The following is a 14,882-nucleotide window of genomic DNA, read 5'->3' as shown; positions in this document are numbered from 1 at the left end:
CGGTGGAGGGAGTGGGCGAGGGGTACTTTCCAGAAGAGTTTATAATATAGTGACTTGGATTTTTTTAAAAATTATTAAATTTATTAGATTCTTTTAACTTGGGAAGTCCCTCTTCTGCCATGACTGGACTTCCCCCACCCCTGCCGTGACCAGATCTGGACATGTGGTTATGGGGAAGAGAGATATGTTTAAAATATCGAATAGTTTAGGCAAACAAAATCCACCCCCCCCCCCTTCCCCCCCAGCTACTGTGAAGGGCAGCAGTTTAGAAACATAGAAATTATAAATAGGAGTAGGCCATTCGGCCCTTCGAACCTGCTCCGCCATTCATTTTGATCATGGCTGATCATCGAATTCAATATCCTGATCCCCCCCTTCCCCCTTGATCCCTTTAACCCCAAGAGCTACATCTAATTTCTTCTTGAAATCAGACAACGTTTTGGCCTCAACTACATTCTGTGGTAGTGAATTCCACACATTCACCACCCTCTGGGTGAAGAAATTTCTCCTCAAGGGTAATTGGTTTATCCTTTATCCTCAAACTACGACCCCCTAGTTCTGGACCATCGGGAATATTCTTTCTGAATCTACCCTGTCTATAGAAACATGAAGGATCTATGCAATTTTCAGCATGGAGAGTGACGTTAGCATCACCAGCGTGTGGCATTGTGGAAAGCAGGGCAGCTCTCCTTGGGAAGTTGGAGATTTCTTTGGGAAGTTGGTAACGGAGCTGGCTATCCTGAAGGACTCACCCAAAGGTTAATGAAATAAATAAGTTTCCGCATAGAATCAAAGAATCATGCGGTGCAGAAGAGGCCCTTTGGCCCATCGAGTCTGCACTGGCACGCGAGAAACACCTGAACTCCCACCTAATCCCATCTGCCAGCACTTGACCCATAGCCCTGAATGTTATTTTGTGTTGGAAATTGGTATGATGAAAGAGGTGTGATATATTATAGATAGTGCACTGCATGTTACAATGGCATTTTGCCATTGCTAAAGAGAATGGTGAACCTCTTTTCCACTCTTAACACATGCAATAATTCTTGTTCACAATCACCTCAACACGGAATGTGGATATCGTTTTATTGGTGCCCGATTTATTTTTTAAGTATATTGTGTCCTGGTGCCTGGGAATGTACATCCATTAAAATGGCATTTTCTTTTGTAGTTGTCAGCTCTGCTCCTCAATCCAGCAGGTCATGTCTCCTGATGATGTGCATGTTGTCTGGAGTAACAGTGAGCGAGTTACTTGTGTAACTTCCCCGTGAGCAGTTTGTGGTTCAGGCTGCAAGAGGGTGGAAACGCACAGAGCTGCATCCTTCTCACATTTCAAACATTGCCCCTGATAGATTTGGGACACTTTCTTTACTCACAAATCCTCACCAGTGGCTGAACAATGTCAACAATTCTACTGCTTGCAATGCTGGCAATCTGAAAGAATATTAAATTCATCTACTGAAGGCCACTGTTCCTTTAAGATTAAGGTGCAGATTAGATTTCCTTACTTACATAGAAACATAGAAGATAGGAGCAGGAGGAGGCCATTTGGCCCTTCGAGCCTGCTCCACTATTCATTACGATCATGGACGATCATCCAACTCAATAGCCTAATCCTGCTTTCTCCCCATAACCTTTGATCCCATTCGCCCCAAGTGTCTCTTGAATAGCCGTCTCTTGAATAAATTCAATGTTTTGGCATCAACTACTTCCTGTGGTAATGAATTCCACAGGCTCACCACTCTTTGGGTGAAGAAATGTCTCCTCATCTCCGTCCTAAATGGTCTACCTTGAATCCTCAGACTGTGACCCCCTGGTTCTGGACTCCCCCACCATTGGGAATATCCTCTTGCATCTACCCTGTCTAGTCCTGTTAGAATTTTATAAGTCTCTATGAGATCCCCCCTCATTCGTCTGAACTCCAGCGAAAACAATCCTAACCTAGTCAATCTCTCCTCATACATCAGTCCCGCCATCCCCGGATTCAGCCTGGTAAACCTTCACTGTACTCCCTCGAGAGCAAGAACATCCTTCCTCAGAAAAGGAGACCAAAACTGCACACAATATTCTAGGTGTGGCCTCACCAAGGCCCTGTGTAATTGCAACAACACATCCCTGCTCCTGTACTCGAAACCTCTCGTAATGAAGGCCAACATACCATTTGCCTTCTTTACCGCCTGCTGCACCTGCATGCTTACCTTCAGTGACTGGTGCACAAGGACACCCAGGTCCCGCTGCACACTCCCCTCTCCCAATTTACAGCCATTCAGATGTACAAGGAAAGTCATGTGAATGTGAATTATTGACCAATATTTATCATTGCGCTTATAGAGGTCTGTCACTGAATTTATGGAGTTCTCAGAGATTGAGAACCACGATGATTTCTACACGACCGAGGATGGTTTCATTCACACCCAGGACCAGCGAGGGATTTACATCATCTATGATGTGGCAATAAAGGATCTAACAGAGTTAGAACACCAGCTGTTGCTTCTTGCCACCCAGTATATTGAGAAAGGTAAGGTGATAAATGGCCTTGTGCAACCTCACTGCAGATAATTATCCAATTCTCATTCTAAAACCTCAAAGGGGAACTAGGTGATGGTCATGTGGGCCATTACTGCTCTCTCTTAAAGAGCCACTTTCCTCATTAAAGGCTTTTCTCATTCTTGAGGAGGACGAGGAGCTGGAAACTCCATTTTATCATTATGTCCACAGGTCAAACGGCACACTTACCCGTGTCACAGAAAGAGGCTATTCGGCCTGTCATGTCTGTGCTGGCTGTCTGGAAAAACAACTCAGCGAGTCCCACTCCCTCTCCCTTCCCCCATAGCCCAGCAATAAAACTCAGCGAGTCCCACTCCCTCTCCCTTCCCCCATAGCCCAGCAATAAAACTCAGCGATCCACTCCCTCCCCTTTCCTCTATAGCCCAGCAATAAAACTCAGCGATCCACTCCCTCCCCTTTCCTCTATAGCCCAGCAATAAAACTCAGCGATCCACTCCCTCCCCTTTCCTCTATAGCCCAGCAATAAAACTCAGCGCGTCCCACTCCCTCACCTTTCCCCCATAGCCCAGCAATAAAACTCAGCGATCCACTTCCTCCCCTTTCCCCTATAGCCCAGCAATAAAACTCAGTGAGTCCCACTCCCTCTCCCTTCCCCCATAGCCCAGCAATAAAACTCAGCGAGTCCCACTCCCTCACCTTTCCCCCATAGCCCAGCAATAAAACTCACTTAGTCCCACTTAGTATGTCCTGTACACAAAAAACAGGACAAATCCAACCTGGCCAATCAGTCTACTCTCGATCATCAGTAAAGTGATGGAAGGGGTCATCAACAGTGCTATCAAGCAGCAGCTGCTCAGCAATAACCTGCTCAGAGACACCCAGTTTGGGTTCTGCCTGGGTCATTCAGCTCCTGACCTTATTACAGCCTTGGTTCAAATATGGACAAAAGAGCTGAACTCCAGAGGTGAGGTGTGAGTGACTGCCCTTGATCTCAAGGCAGCATTTTGAGTATGGCATCCTCAAGGAACCCAAGCAAAACTGTAGTCAATGGGAATCGGGGGAGAACCCTCAGATGGTTGGATTCATACCTGGCACAAAGGAAGATGGTTGTGGTTGTTGGACATCACTGCAGGAGTTCCTCAGGGTAGTGTCTGAGCCCAACCATCTTCAGCTGCTTCATCAATGAACTTCCCTCCATCATAAGGTCAGAAATGGGGATATTCGTTGATGATTGCACAATGTTCAGCACCATTCACGACTCCTCAGATACTGAAACACTCCATATCCAAATGCAGCAAGAACTGAACAATATCCAGGCTTGTGCTGACCAGTTGCAAGTGCCACACAAGTGCCAGGAAATGACCATCTCCAGCAAGAGAGAATCTAACCATCTGCCCTTGACATTCGATGGCATTGCCATCTCTGAATCCTCACTATCAACTTCCTGGGGGTTACCATTGACCAGAAACCCAATTGAACCAGCCATATAAATACAGTGGCTACAAGAGCAGGTCAGAGGCTAGGAATCCTGTGGCGAGGAGCTCCCCTCCTGACTCCCCAAAGCCTGTCCATTAGCTACAAGGTACAAGTCAGGAGTGTGACGGAATAGTTCCCACTTGCCTGAATGAATGCAGCTCCAACAACACCCATGAAGCTTGACACATTCCAGGACAAAGCAGCCCACTTGATTGCTATCCCTTCCACAAACATTCAATCCCCCCAAAACGGACAAACAGTGGCAGCTGTATGTACCATCTACAAGGTGCCCTGCAGCAATTGACCAAGGCACCTTGGAAACCTTGGAAAGGTTGAGGGAAAGGTTGAGGGAGCTAGGGATGTTCTCTCTGGAGCGGAGGAGGCTGAGGGGAGACTTAATAGAGGTTTATAAAATGATGAAGGGGATAGATAGAGTGAACGTTCAAAGACTATTTCCTCGGGTGGATGGAGCTATTACAAGGGGGTATAACTATAGGGTTCGTGGTGGGAGATATAGGAAGGATATCAGAGGTAGGTTCTTTACGCAGAGAGTGGTTGGGGTGTGGAATGGACTGCCTGCAGTGATAGTGGAGTCAGACACTTTAGGAACATTTAAGCGGTTATTGGATAGGCACATGGAGCACACCAGGATGATAGGGAGTGGGATAGCTTGATCTTGGTTTCAGATAAAGCTCGGCACAACATCGTGGGCCGAAGGGCCTGTTCTGTGCTGTACGGTTCTATGTTAACCTTGGACAGCACTTTCCAAACCCACAGACATGGCCATCTTGAAGGACAAGGGCAGCGGATACTTGGGAATGCCACCACCTATAAAATGGGAGGACGTTCCTTCTATTGTTTAACTGACACTTTATTAAGCAGTTTTAAAATGTAGTTGTATCTACGCAGTGTGGCACAACTGTGCTAAAACCTCCCTCCACATATCACTTTTTAAAGGTCAGACAGCGTGCCCTGCAGGAGGATCCGAGTGTGGTGAGGTCGATCTTACAGCCTGGGCCCACCTCTCGGTGGATCGATTTGCCGTGTTGCTGGACATGTGGAGATGTGAAGCCGCTTTTCTGGAGAACAAGCGACAGGTAAAAGAATGCATTGCATTCTGGGAGCAGAATGAGCAGCTCTCACTGACCATAGGACAGTAAATCAGATTGTTAGGTAATAAACCAGCCTTTGTGGTCTTTGCCCATTATTTCAGTATCATAGAACCATAGAATCCCTTCAGTGCAGAAGGAGGCCATTCAGCCCATCGAGCCTGCACCGACAACAATCCCACCCAGGCCCTATTCCCGTAACCCCACATATTTACCCTGCTAATACCTTTAACCTAAGTGGCAATTTTGCATAGCCAATCAATCTAACCCGCACATCTTTGGACTGAGATCATTAGTAAAGTAAGCAAAATAAATGCAAAGATTGAGGGTGTGTGAAAATCCCCATATAGTGCTTGCCATGTAATTTATCGTCTTTTTTATTCATTCGTGGGACATGGGCGTCGCTGGCTGACCAGCATTTATTGCCCATCCCCAGTTGCCCAAGGGAAGTTGAGAGTCAACCACATTGCTGTGGCTCTGGAACCACATGTAGGCCAGACCAGGTAAGGACGGCACATTTCCTTCCCTAAAGGACATTAGTGAACCAGATGGGTTTTTCCGACAGTCGACAATGGTTTCATGGTCATCAGTGGATTCTTAATTCTAGATTTATTTTAATGAATTCAAATCCCGGATTCGAACCCGGGTCCCCAGAACATTAGCTGAGTTTTTGGATTATTAATCTAGCGATAATACCACTAGACCATCACCTGCTTGATGTACTAGAGCAGAGTGTAATGAAAGGATGCCAAACACATTGCAAGACAGATTAATACATACACATCAGGCCAACATCATTTTATATTTCCTGGTTGGTTTTGTCTATTTTTGAAGGGGGGTTGAAGTGAATAGAATGTGTAGAGCTGCAGTTACAACCCCCTTGCCCCATGCAAGAGGAATGGACAGGCAATTGGAATGGTGGTAGAGGGGGGGGTTCCTGATGTATTCCCATCCATCACCACTTTAACCAGGGGTATTTCTGGCACGTCGGGGTCATCCATCCCTGAATGTGATATCATTCCCAGAGTATGTGACATCATTTCCCCTAGCTGAAGTAACATCGTTTCTGGAGGATGTGACATCATTTCTGGAGGAAGTGACATCGTTCAATGTGGCTGAGAGTTCAATTAACTCGAAAAAGGCCCAGAAGCTAAATGGGCCTGAGCTTCATGTTCAAAACGCCACATTGGTTTAGATTTGGGGTTATGGCTTCACCCAATGATTTATTATTTGATGGGTGACAGTGGTGGTGTATTTACAGCAAAGAGTGAGCCGCTATGCCCAGATAAGAGGAGAAATTGATTTTTGGTGGGTGGAGGTGGGGAAAAGAATTTAGCAAGTGTGTATTTTTGCCCGAGTGATTTCTATTTGTTTTTACTCAGCTTCTGGATTGCTACTTTGAAGCCTATCAGCATGTTTTCGATGTGGAAGAGCGATTTGCATTGGCCCAAGTTATTACAGACATCATGCACAAACGGCCACGGTTTAATTTGAGCAGTGAGTACTTTGTGAAGACCTATCAGGCTGAATGTGCATGTCTGAAACTTCACTTGCAACTTATAAGAGATATTTTGAACAAGGAGGTAAGTGTAAGGAAACTGTTAATCCCTAGTACTGCGGTGTGGGTAATGAACACATGTTACGCTGCCGATAGTATAATCCACTTTACAGTGACTGAGTAGAGCCAAATGCTTCTGATATGAAACAGTAAGAAATCTCACAACACCAGGTTAAAGTCCAGCAGGTTTATTTGGTATCACGAGCTTTCGGAGCACTGCTCCTTCCTCAGGTGAATCTTTCACCTGAATCACTCACCTGATGAAGGAGCAGCACTCTGAAAGCTCGTGATTTCAGATAGACCTGTTGGACTTCTTACTGTGCCCACCCCATCCAACGCCGGCATCTCCACATCATCTGATATGAAAGGTACTGATGCATTGACACGTTACCTACACTTTGGGGTCATTGATTCTAGATCCTTACTCTATTGTATCTTTTGCATTGATGGTGTTTTTGACATTGTCCAGGACTTAGAAATATAGAAACTAGGAGTAGGCCATTCGGCCCTTCAAGCCTGCTCTGCCATTCATTTAAATCATCAAATTCAATATCCCGATTCTCCCATTCCTCCCATATCCCTTGATCCCTTTAGCCCCTAGAGCTATATCTAGTTTCTTCTTGAAATCAGACAACATTTTGGCCTCAACTACATTCTGTGGTAGCGAATTCCACACATTCACCACCCTCTGGGTGAAGAAATTTCTCCTCACCTCAGTTCTAAAAGGTTTACCCCCTTATCCTCAAACTATGACTCCCTAGTTCTGGACGCCCCCACCATTAGGAACACATAACTTTCTACAGGTCCCAGTGTCAAGAAACCGAGGGCTGGATTTTAATGAACAAAATCAGAAAAGGCAGGAAAAGCTCAGCAAGTCTGGCAGCACCAGTGGAGGGAGAAACACAGTTAACATTTCGAGTGACTCTTCTTTAGGCCGAATATGCATGGCAGACTCAGGAATCGTGAGTCGGGCCATTTCTTAATGTCACGTTCCCAAGTTCTGGATGAACCTGCATATTACTTTCCTCAGTAAGAAGTCTCACAACACCAGGTTAAAGTCCAACAGGTTTATTTGGTAGCAAATACCATAAGCTTTCGGAGCAATGCTCCTTCGTCAGATGGAGCATTGCTCCGAAAGCTTATGGTATTTGCTACCAAATAAACCTGTTGGACTTTAACCTGGTGTTGTGAGACTTCTTACTGTGCTTACCCCAGTCCAACGCCGGCATCTCCACATTATTACTTTCCTCCCAGGGATTCAGGATGACTGGAGCCGGGGCCAGAAACGGGCCAAAGTTGGGAAAAGGCGAGTGGCTGACCAGGCTGGCTGGTTGGAAGACTGGCGTCTGTTCACTATGACATTGGTCTGTTTTAGGCATGACTGTTAGGAACTCTAACCTTCATCTCTCTCACTCACTGACCTATCTCTCAATGCCCCTCCAAATCCCCCATGCCCCCTCCATGGCCGATGCATCTTCCAAGCCCCATGCCCCTCCATTTTCTTGCATGCTCCCTGTGCACCCCATGAATCCTGAATGCCCCATATCCTCTCCATACACTGCATCCACCTTCCATATACCCCATGCATTCTCCATACCCACTCACCCACTTATGGGTTATGAACAGAACCCATAACTCTTCTAATAACACTAAAATGCCCATGAGATAAATAAATGATTATCCATTCAATAATCACTTGAAAAAGATCTTTCTTCTTAGGAGCTCATAAAACTGTCAATCAAACACACAACCATTCAAACTCCATTTGAAAAATGCTCTCTCCTCTTGAATGTTCATAAATCTGTCAGAATAAACAAGCATTAAAAATCTCTTCAAAATACATTAATCCTACCAACTGCTCAACAAACTGTTAATGAAGTTCACAGGCACCCTAACAGCTGTACAAACAATTATTGCTAAGCTGGAACCATTAGTGGGGTTTGGAACTCAGCCAAGCATTCATAATGACATTCCTTTGCACAGCTGAGCTCAATACAATATTGCATTCGAAGTTGACTGAGGGCTAACTATCTATTCCGTTTTTTCAAAGGCTCAGCAGATGAATTTTCAATCAAAGTAGTCCAGCCTCTGTTCAGTTATTTCAAAGACTTTACAGATATCTGGACTTTAAATCAAATATAAAAATCAAAGCCTAGGATGAAATATCAATATCTGATTCTCAATACTGTTGAATGCCTAAGAGCCTTTTATCCATTGGAGAAATGGCTACAATGTATTGTACAATGTACAATGCTGGTCGATTTAATGGTCACTTACTTTGTAACGACAGAGCCCTATGATCATTCACTGCATTATAAACATACTTAACTTGCCATATAGCACCTATTATGACGTTGGCAACAGCTTTGTAACTTACCTGTCAAAAGATTCCCCACTCCACAAACTGGCTGGCCAGACAGTTTCAGGAACTCACCTGCCTTGCTGATGATATCAAACTGGAAATTGAAAATTGAGGCAGGCATTTCAAAGACTGAACCCAGCGTCACTTTGTGAGAGTGTGAGGTTGCCACCCATCATTTTTATGGCCAATCAAAATGGTGGCTGTTGGGAATCGGGTGGGAAATTTAAATTGATGTTCACCCTGACTCTATTTTCAGCCATTCGATGGGACTTTGCCCAGCATCAGAATGGCAAAATTCAGCTTCAAGGGTAATTTCCATTAGCCCACTTGGAGCAGTAATTTCCAAATACACTGAATAGGAGAAACTGAAATTCATAGAATCCCTACAGTGCAGAAGGAGGCCATTCGGCCCATTAAGTCTGCACCAACCACAATCCCACCCAGGCCCTATTCCTGTAACCCCATCTATTTACCCTGCTAATCCTCTGGCAGTTGGGTCATATTGGCATGTCCAATCAACCTGACGTACACACCTTTGGATTGTGGGAGGAAACCGGAGCACCCAGAGGAAACCCACGCAGACATGGGGAGAATGTGCAAATTCCACACAGTGACCCAAGGCCAGAATTGAACCCAGGTCCCTGGTGCTGTGAGGCAGCAGCGCTAACCACTGTGCCACCATGCCGCCCATATTCAGAAGGGGAGATTGACACTCAAGAATGGGAATCGATGCTTGAAAGGGGGCACCAGTGAAGAGATAGGGAATAAGGTGAACAGGACGGGAGATTAGGCTGTGAAAGAGACTGGGGTTCATACAGGGAGACCGGGATTTGGAGAAAGGCCAGACAACATTACCGCTGTACAAATCACTAAAGCTGACTTGTGGGTGCTACCTACTGTTAATACACCTGCAAAAGTAAGTTGAGTTACCTTAAAAAATTAACTTTACTTTTAAACAACCGAAGATTTAGTGCTGCTTTAAGCCAAACCCTGACATTGACAGCAATCCCAGTATAACCTGCTGTATGATTCTTACTTACCCTGTGGGTGGGGGTGACAGATCTGAACCTGGAATTTCCCCGAGGAACTCAGTGAAGCAGCAGGAGGTTGAGAGATTTTCTTGTGCCACGTCTTGGTCACTCAATGTGCCATCTCACCAGCCCGGTTATTCTGTGCAGTCGATAAACTGGGATGAAAGAGATGGGAGGAGGCTGGTGTAGAAAATAAAATGCTGGTGGCGACCAGTTGGGCTGAGTGGCCCGTTAGAATGTTGTCAATTCTGCTTAAAGTACCAACGCTGAAACATTTATCCCTTCACAACACTTATAGATAGATGACCAGCGAGAATACGTACAGAGGATTTGGAGGGATGACAGAGGCGTGGAGATGGGTATTGAATTTGGCCTGCCCTTTAATATCATTACTAAGCAGCCAATTGCCATTAACAACAGTTGGTAAGCAAAAAAAAATACTTCCAATAAATTATGTTTTATTGTTTATGATAAGTGATTTACTCTTTCAGTCTGTTGATTTGTGACTCTTTGCAAGAATTGGAACAGATCATTCATCCTGGCTATTTTAACTCGTCATTCCTGCTTTAACTAGATTATGGGCGGGGTTTTCCGGCCACGTTCGCCCCAAAACCGGAAAATCCCGCCCAAGATCAATGGACCTTTCCATGGTCCGCCCCTCCCCCACTACAGTTCCCGTGGTGGGCGGAACGGGAAAATTCACCCCTGTAAGTTCATTGCTATGTCTAATTGCACATTTGATGAATCCATGATTAAATTCTGTGTAATATTTGAAAACAGCACAAAACACAGGACATAATCACAACTTCACAAAAGTGAGACGACGCTCGGAATCATTTGTTGTTAGAATCGTGGGTACAACCTATATTTATAGAATCCCTACAGTGCAGAAGGAGGCCATTCGGCCCATTAAGTCTGCACCGACAACAATCCCACCCCGGCCCTATCCCCGTAACCCCATTATTTACCTTAGTCCCTCTGACACCAATGGTCAATTTAGCATGGCCAATCAACCTAACCTGCACATCTTTGGAGTGTGGGAGGAAACCAGGGCACCCGGAGGAAACCCACACAGACACGGGGAGAATGTGCAAACGCCACATAGACAGTGACCCGAGGCTGGAATTGAACCTGGGTCCCTGGTGCTGTGAGGCAGCAGCGCTAACCACTGCGCCACCTTATTGAATTTGCACTCGGATTAAGATTTAAGATAATGAAGGACTATAACGATCATTTTGCTGTGCTTTCAGTCCTGCCTTGAAAAAGATCTACTTGTTGGAGTTCCATCCATCATTGGGACTGGCCTCACGTATCCTGAAGACACTAGAACATGCCTACTGGGAACTGCATCACATTCACAGACCAAAGAACTCTGATGAGAGCATCAGCCTAGAGAAACAAGTCCTTAATCTGGCGCTGGAGAAGTGGGCAGGCCTGGAAAAGGCTGAGTCATCCTACAGCCTGCAAGTTCAGAAAGATGTACGTATACCAGGGCGGGTAAATGAAGTTGAGGTACAGATCTGCTTTTATGAGTTTGTAAATCTGGAGGGTAAGAATACAAAGGGGGAGGTAGCTATTGCTGCAGCTATAGAAAGCCCTGGTTAGTCCATTTCTGGAGTACTGTGCATATTTCTGGCTACCGCATCGTCGGAAAGACACAGGGGCTGGAATTTTACTGGCTTGCCCAATTCCAGGATCGGAGACGGATGAGGCTCGAAGAACGGCATTCTCCGTTGGTCTTGGGCGGGATTGGATGAACCTCAGGCGGACGTGCTGGTAAAATTCCACCTAGAGAGAATTTTCTGAGCCAATGGGTGCACTTGGGGAGTTAAATCTCCGAAAAGTGATAGCGGGTGAGAAGGCCAGCATCACCCCTGACCTCTTCTGGCTTTGACCTGGGCAGGTTTGAGGGTGAGTGGAAGCCCCTGTACAACGGTTAGGTGTGTGATTTAAATATTCAAATAGCTCATTCAGTGGTGCTTTAGCAAAGGATTCTGGCTTTAACAGCCGTCAGCTCTTTACTAAGCTGTCAGCAACTTGCCAGGTGAGTGGATATTGGGAAGAAATTCTTCAGTGAAACTGACAGGTTGGGAAGGCTTTGACCAGTGAAACTGAAGAGCTGCAGCCATGGCCAGGTGAGAGGCTGCTGCTCACAACACTCCCCTGCTCAGAGGGTGGTTACGCAGCTCCACTTTGCTGAAGGACAAGAGCATATACCACCACCAACAACTCCGGCAGAGACAACGCCAGCAGCAGCAATGGCTGCCTTCCCACACAGTTATAGGGCCTGATTTTACCATTGCCTGTTTTCGGACGCGCAAACTTGGTAAAGTCAGGTGTGAGGCCACTAATGCGCTCCGCGTCCGCGCAGATGGCCATTTAACTGAGACCCGGGAATGGCCGCGATCTGATTCACGCCCGAAATGGGCGCTACGGCGATTTAAATGCATTTTCATGTATTTAAATTGAATTAATGAACTGCCCGCCCAACTTTGTCAGCATTTCCCCCTTTACCATCACGTTCGCCGATCCGGAATCGCGCCGAAATGGACCTGCTGAATAATAGTCTGAATCGGGCGCTTCAGCCGCTGAAGAGGCGAGTTCAGTGCTTCCAACAGCTCTCTGACTCAGATCGGTGGTGAGGGGGAGACGGGCCCGATCATTCCCTGGTGAGGGAGGAGGGAGGCCCGATCGTTGTCTGGTTGGGGGGGGGCGAGGGGGGTTGGAGGGAGGAGGAGGCGGGTCAGATGTACCTCGGGGGGCGGGGGGGGCGGTGGTGGGAGTGAGGCCAGATCATTCTCTGGGAGGGAGGGTGGGGAGGGAGGGTGGGGAGTGAGGCCAGATCATTCTCTGGGGTGGGGGGGGGGGAGGGGGAGTGAGGCCGGAGCATTCTCTGGAGGGGGGGGGGGGGTGTAGGGGAGTGAGGCCAGATCATTCTCTGGGGTGGGGCGGGGCGGGGGGAGTATGGGGGGGGGGGGGGAGTGAGGCCAGAGCATTCTCTGGGGGGGATGGTGGGAGGAGGGAGGCGGGTAGGATGTATCTCTGGTGGGTTGGGGGGGGGCATCGCTCCCTGGTGATGGAGAGGAGGAGGAGGCCCGATCGCTCACTGGTGGAGGGGGGGGGAGGCCAGATGGATCTCTGGGGGACAGGGGGTGGGGGCAGAGGTGTACGCTGCCACTCTGCGGGCGGTCAGTGGGGGGGAAGGGGGCAGGGGGTCGCGATCGGTCTGGGTAGCGGGGGGGTGGGTGAATAAGGGGGACAGTGATGTCTGTGGGGACCATCACTCCCGCTTTTCGCTCCCGGGCCACTTTCTCCGCTTTTTGCGCCTCGGGACCGATCTGACACGGGCGCGCTTTTTCAAATTTTCTTCTAACTGCGCATGCGCAGTTCAGAGCTCCGATTGTTTCGGGCGCGCTAAGTCCCGCCCACAGCGCGAATGGGTCTCGCGATTGTTTTTTCAGGCTGAGTGCGTATGGGGGGCGCCTGAGAGCAGATTTCCAAGTCGGATCTAAATTGCGCCCAGATTCAGCACTTAGAATGAAAATGGTAAAATCAGGCCCTTAGTGTCATAGAGGTTTACAGCATGGAAACAGACCCTTCGGCCCAACTTGTCCATGCCGCCCTTTTTTTTAACCCCTCTCTTCTGCAACAACCCACTCCGCAGGGAAGAGGGGGTGAGATCCAAGGAAGCGAGACTCCAACAGAGGGTCAATGGCCCAGGGATCAGATCTCAACAGGTCTGAACACCAGTACCTCAGGAAGCTCAGGTTTTCATTGCAGGCTGTTGCTGATATCTACAGCCTCCTGCAATGAGACTCCCTGCCCAGTGGAGCTGGCGGACATGCATTGTCAGTGGCCATTAACGTGCCTGTCACTGGAGGGCCATTCACTTGGTCTCTGCTTATTCCTGAAGCTGGATGCTGTCTTCTCTTGCAAGGAGCGAAAGCAGAGGATTAAGTTAGAAATGGAATGAGCGTAGAGCAGGAAAGGACAAGTTTAGGAAGGTGACTGTGAGCATGGGTGTGAGGGGGCAATAGGAGGAGAGTGAGTGTTGACTGTACAGATGAGGATGTGAGGAAGGGCCTACAGAGGGAGGAATGAGTGGAGCTTCAAGGTGTGTCCTGAGGAGTGCTGTGCGAGTGAATGCCGGGAGAGGGTTACAACACTCACGCTCTCTGCCCCTCCTGAGGTCCTGGATCCTCGGTGAACTTTCTCATGGTCGGAGGAACCGAACCCTCAGCCACTACACCTGCTTATTTGGAGAAGTTGTTCTTTTTCTCCCGCCCCTGGGAGAGCTCATCTCACTGCAGCCCCTCAGATTCTGCAGCCGGACCGCCAGGTGAAACACACAGCTCTCCTCCCCCCCCCCCCCCCCCAACTTGCTGGCAGGTCGCCATTGGTCACTGGCGGGATGTTCTGGTCTTGCCGCAGCCAATGGCCATCTGCATGTCTTGCCCATCTTGTTGCCAGGGAACCCGCTGTGGATGTCGACTTCAGTGGGATGGAGGCCTAGTCTTCCACCCTTGTGCCACCTGGTCATAGCTGCTGGGAAACACGCCCATCCGACAATCGGAGTTAAGTGCAGCCGGTATTAAAAACTGCAGACGATTGGATTGTTAACAAGCTTAACAGTTTGCCAATAAGACCATAAAACCAGAAGACATAGGAGCAGAATTAGGCCACTCGGCCCATCGAGTCTGCTCCGCCATTCAATCATGGCTGATATTTTTCTCATCCCCATTCTCCTGTCTTTTCCCCAGAACCCCTGATCCCCTTATTAATCAAGAGCCTAACTATCTCTGTCTTAAAGACACTCAATGATCTGACCTCCACAGCCT

General features: G+C 47.6%; 1 protein-coding gene across 1 annotated transcript in view; it reads left to right on the top strand.

Moving 5' to 3' along the window:
• Nucleotides 1-14,882, top strand: part of ccdc162 (coiled-coil domain containing 162) — a 224,150-nt gene that overhangs the window by 63,203 nt on the left and 146,065 nt on the right. Inside the window, exons 18-22 of the mRNA XM_078213536.1 lie at nt 2,332-2,518; nt 4,942-5,081; nt 6,476-6,676; nt 10,343-10,467; nt 11,295-11,523. Coding sequence (XP_078069662.1) covers nt 2,332-2,518; nt 4,942-5,081; nt 6,476-6,676; nt 10,343-10,467; nt 11,295-11,523 — 882 coding nt within the window. The remainder of the gene's footprint in view (nt 1-2,331; nt 2,519-4,941; nt 5,082-6,475; nt 6,677-10,342; nt 10,468-11,294; nt 11,524-14,882) is intronic.

Source organism: Mustelus asterias, chromosome 5, assembly GCF_964213995.1.
Source record: "Mustelus asterias chromosome 5, sMusAst1.hap1.1, whole genome shotgun sequence".
In the NCBI taxonomy this organism is placed as follows: domain Eukaryota; kingdom Metazoa; phylum Chordata; class Chondrichthyes; order Carcharhiniformes; family Triakidae; genus Mustelus; species Mustelus asterias.
Note: the sequence above shows the minus strand (reverse complement) of the source record. Positions and strands in the feature narration are given on the sequence as shown.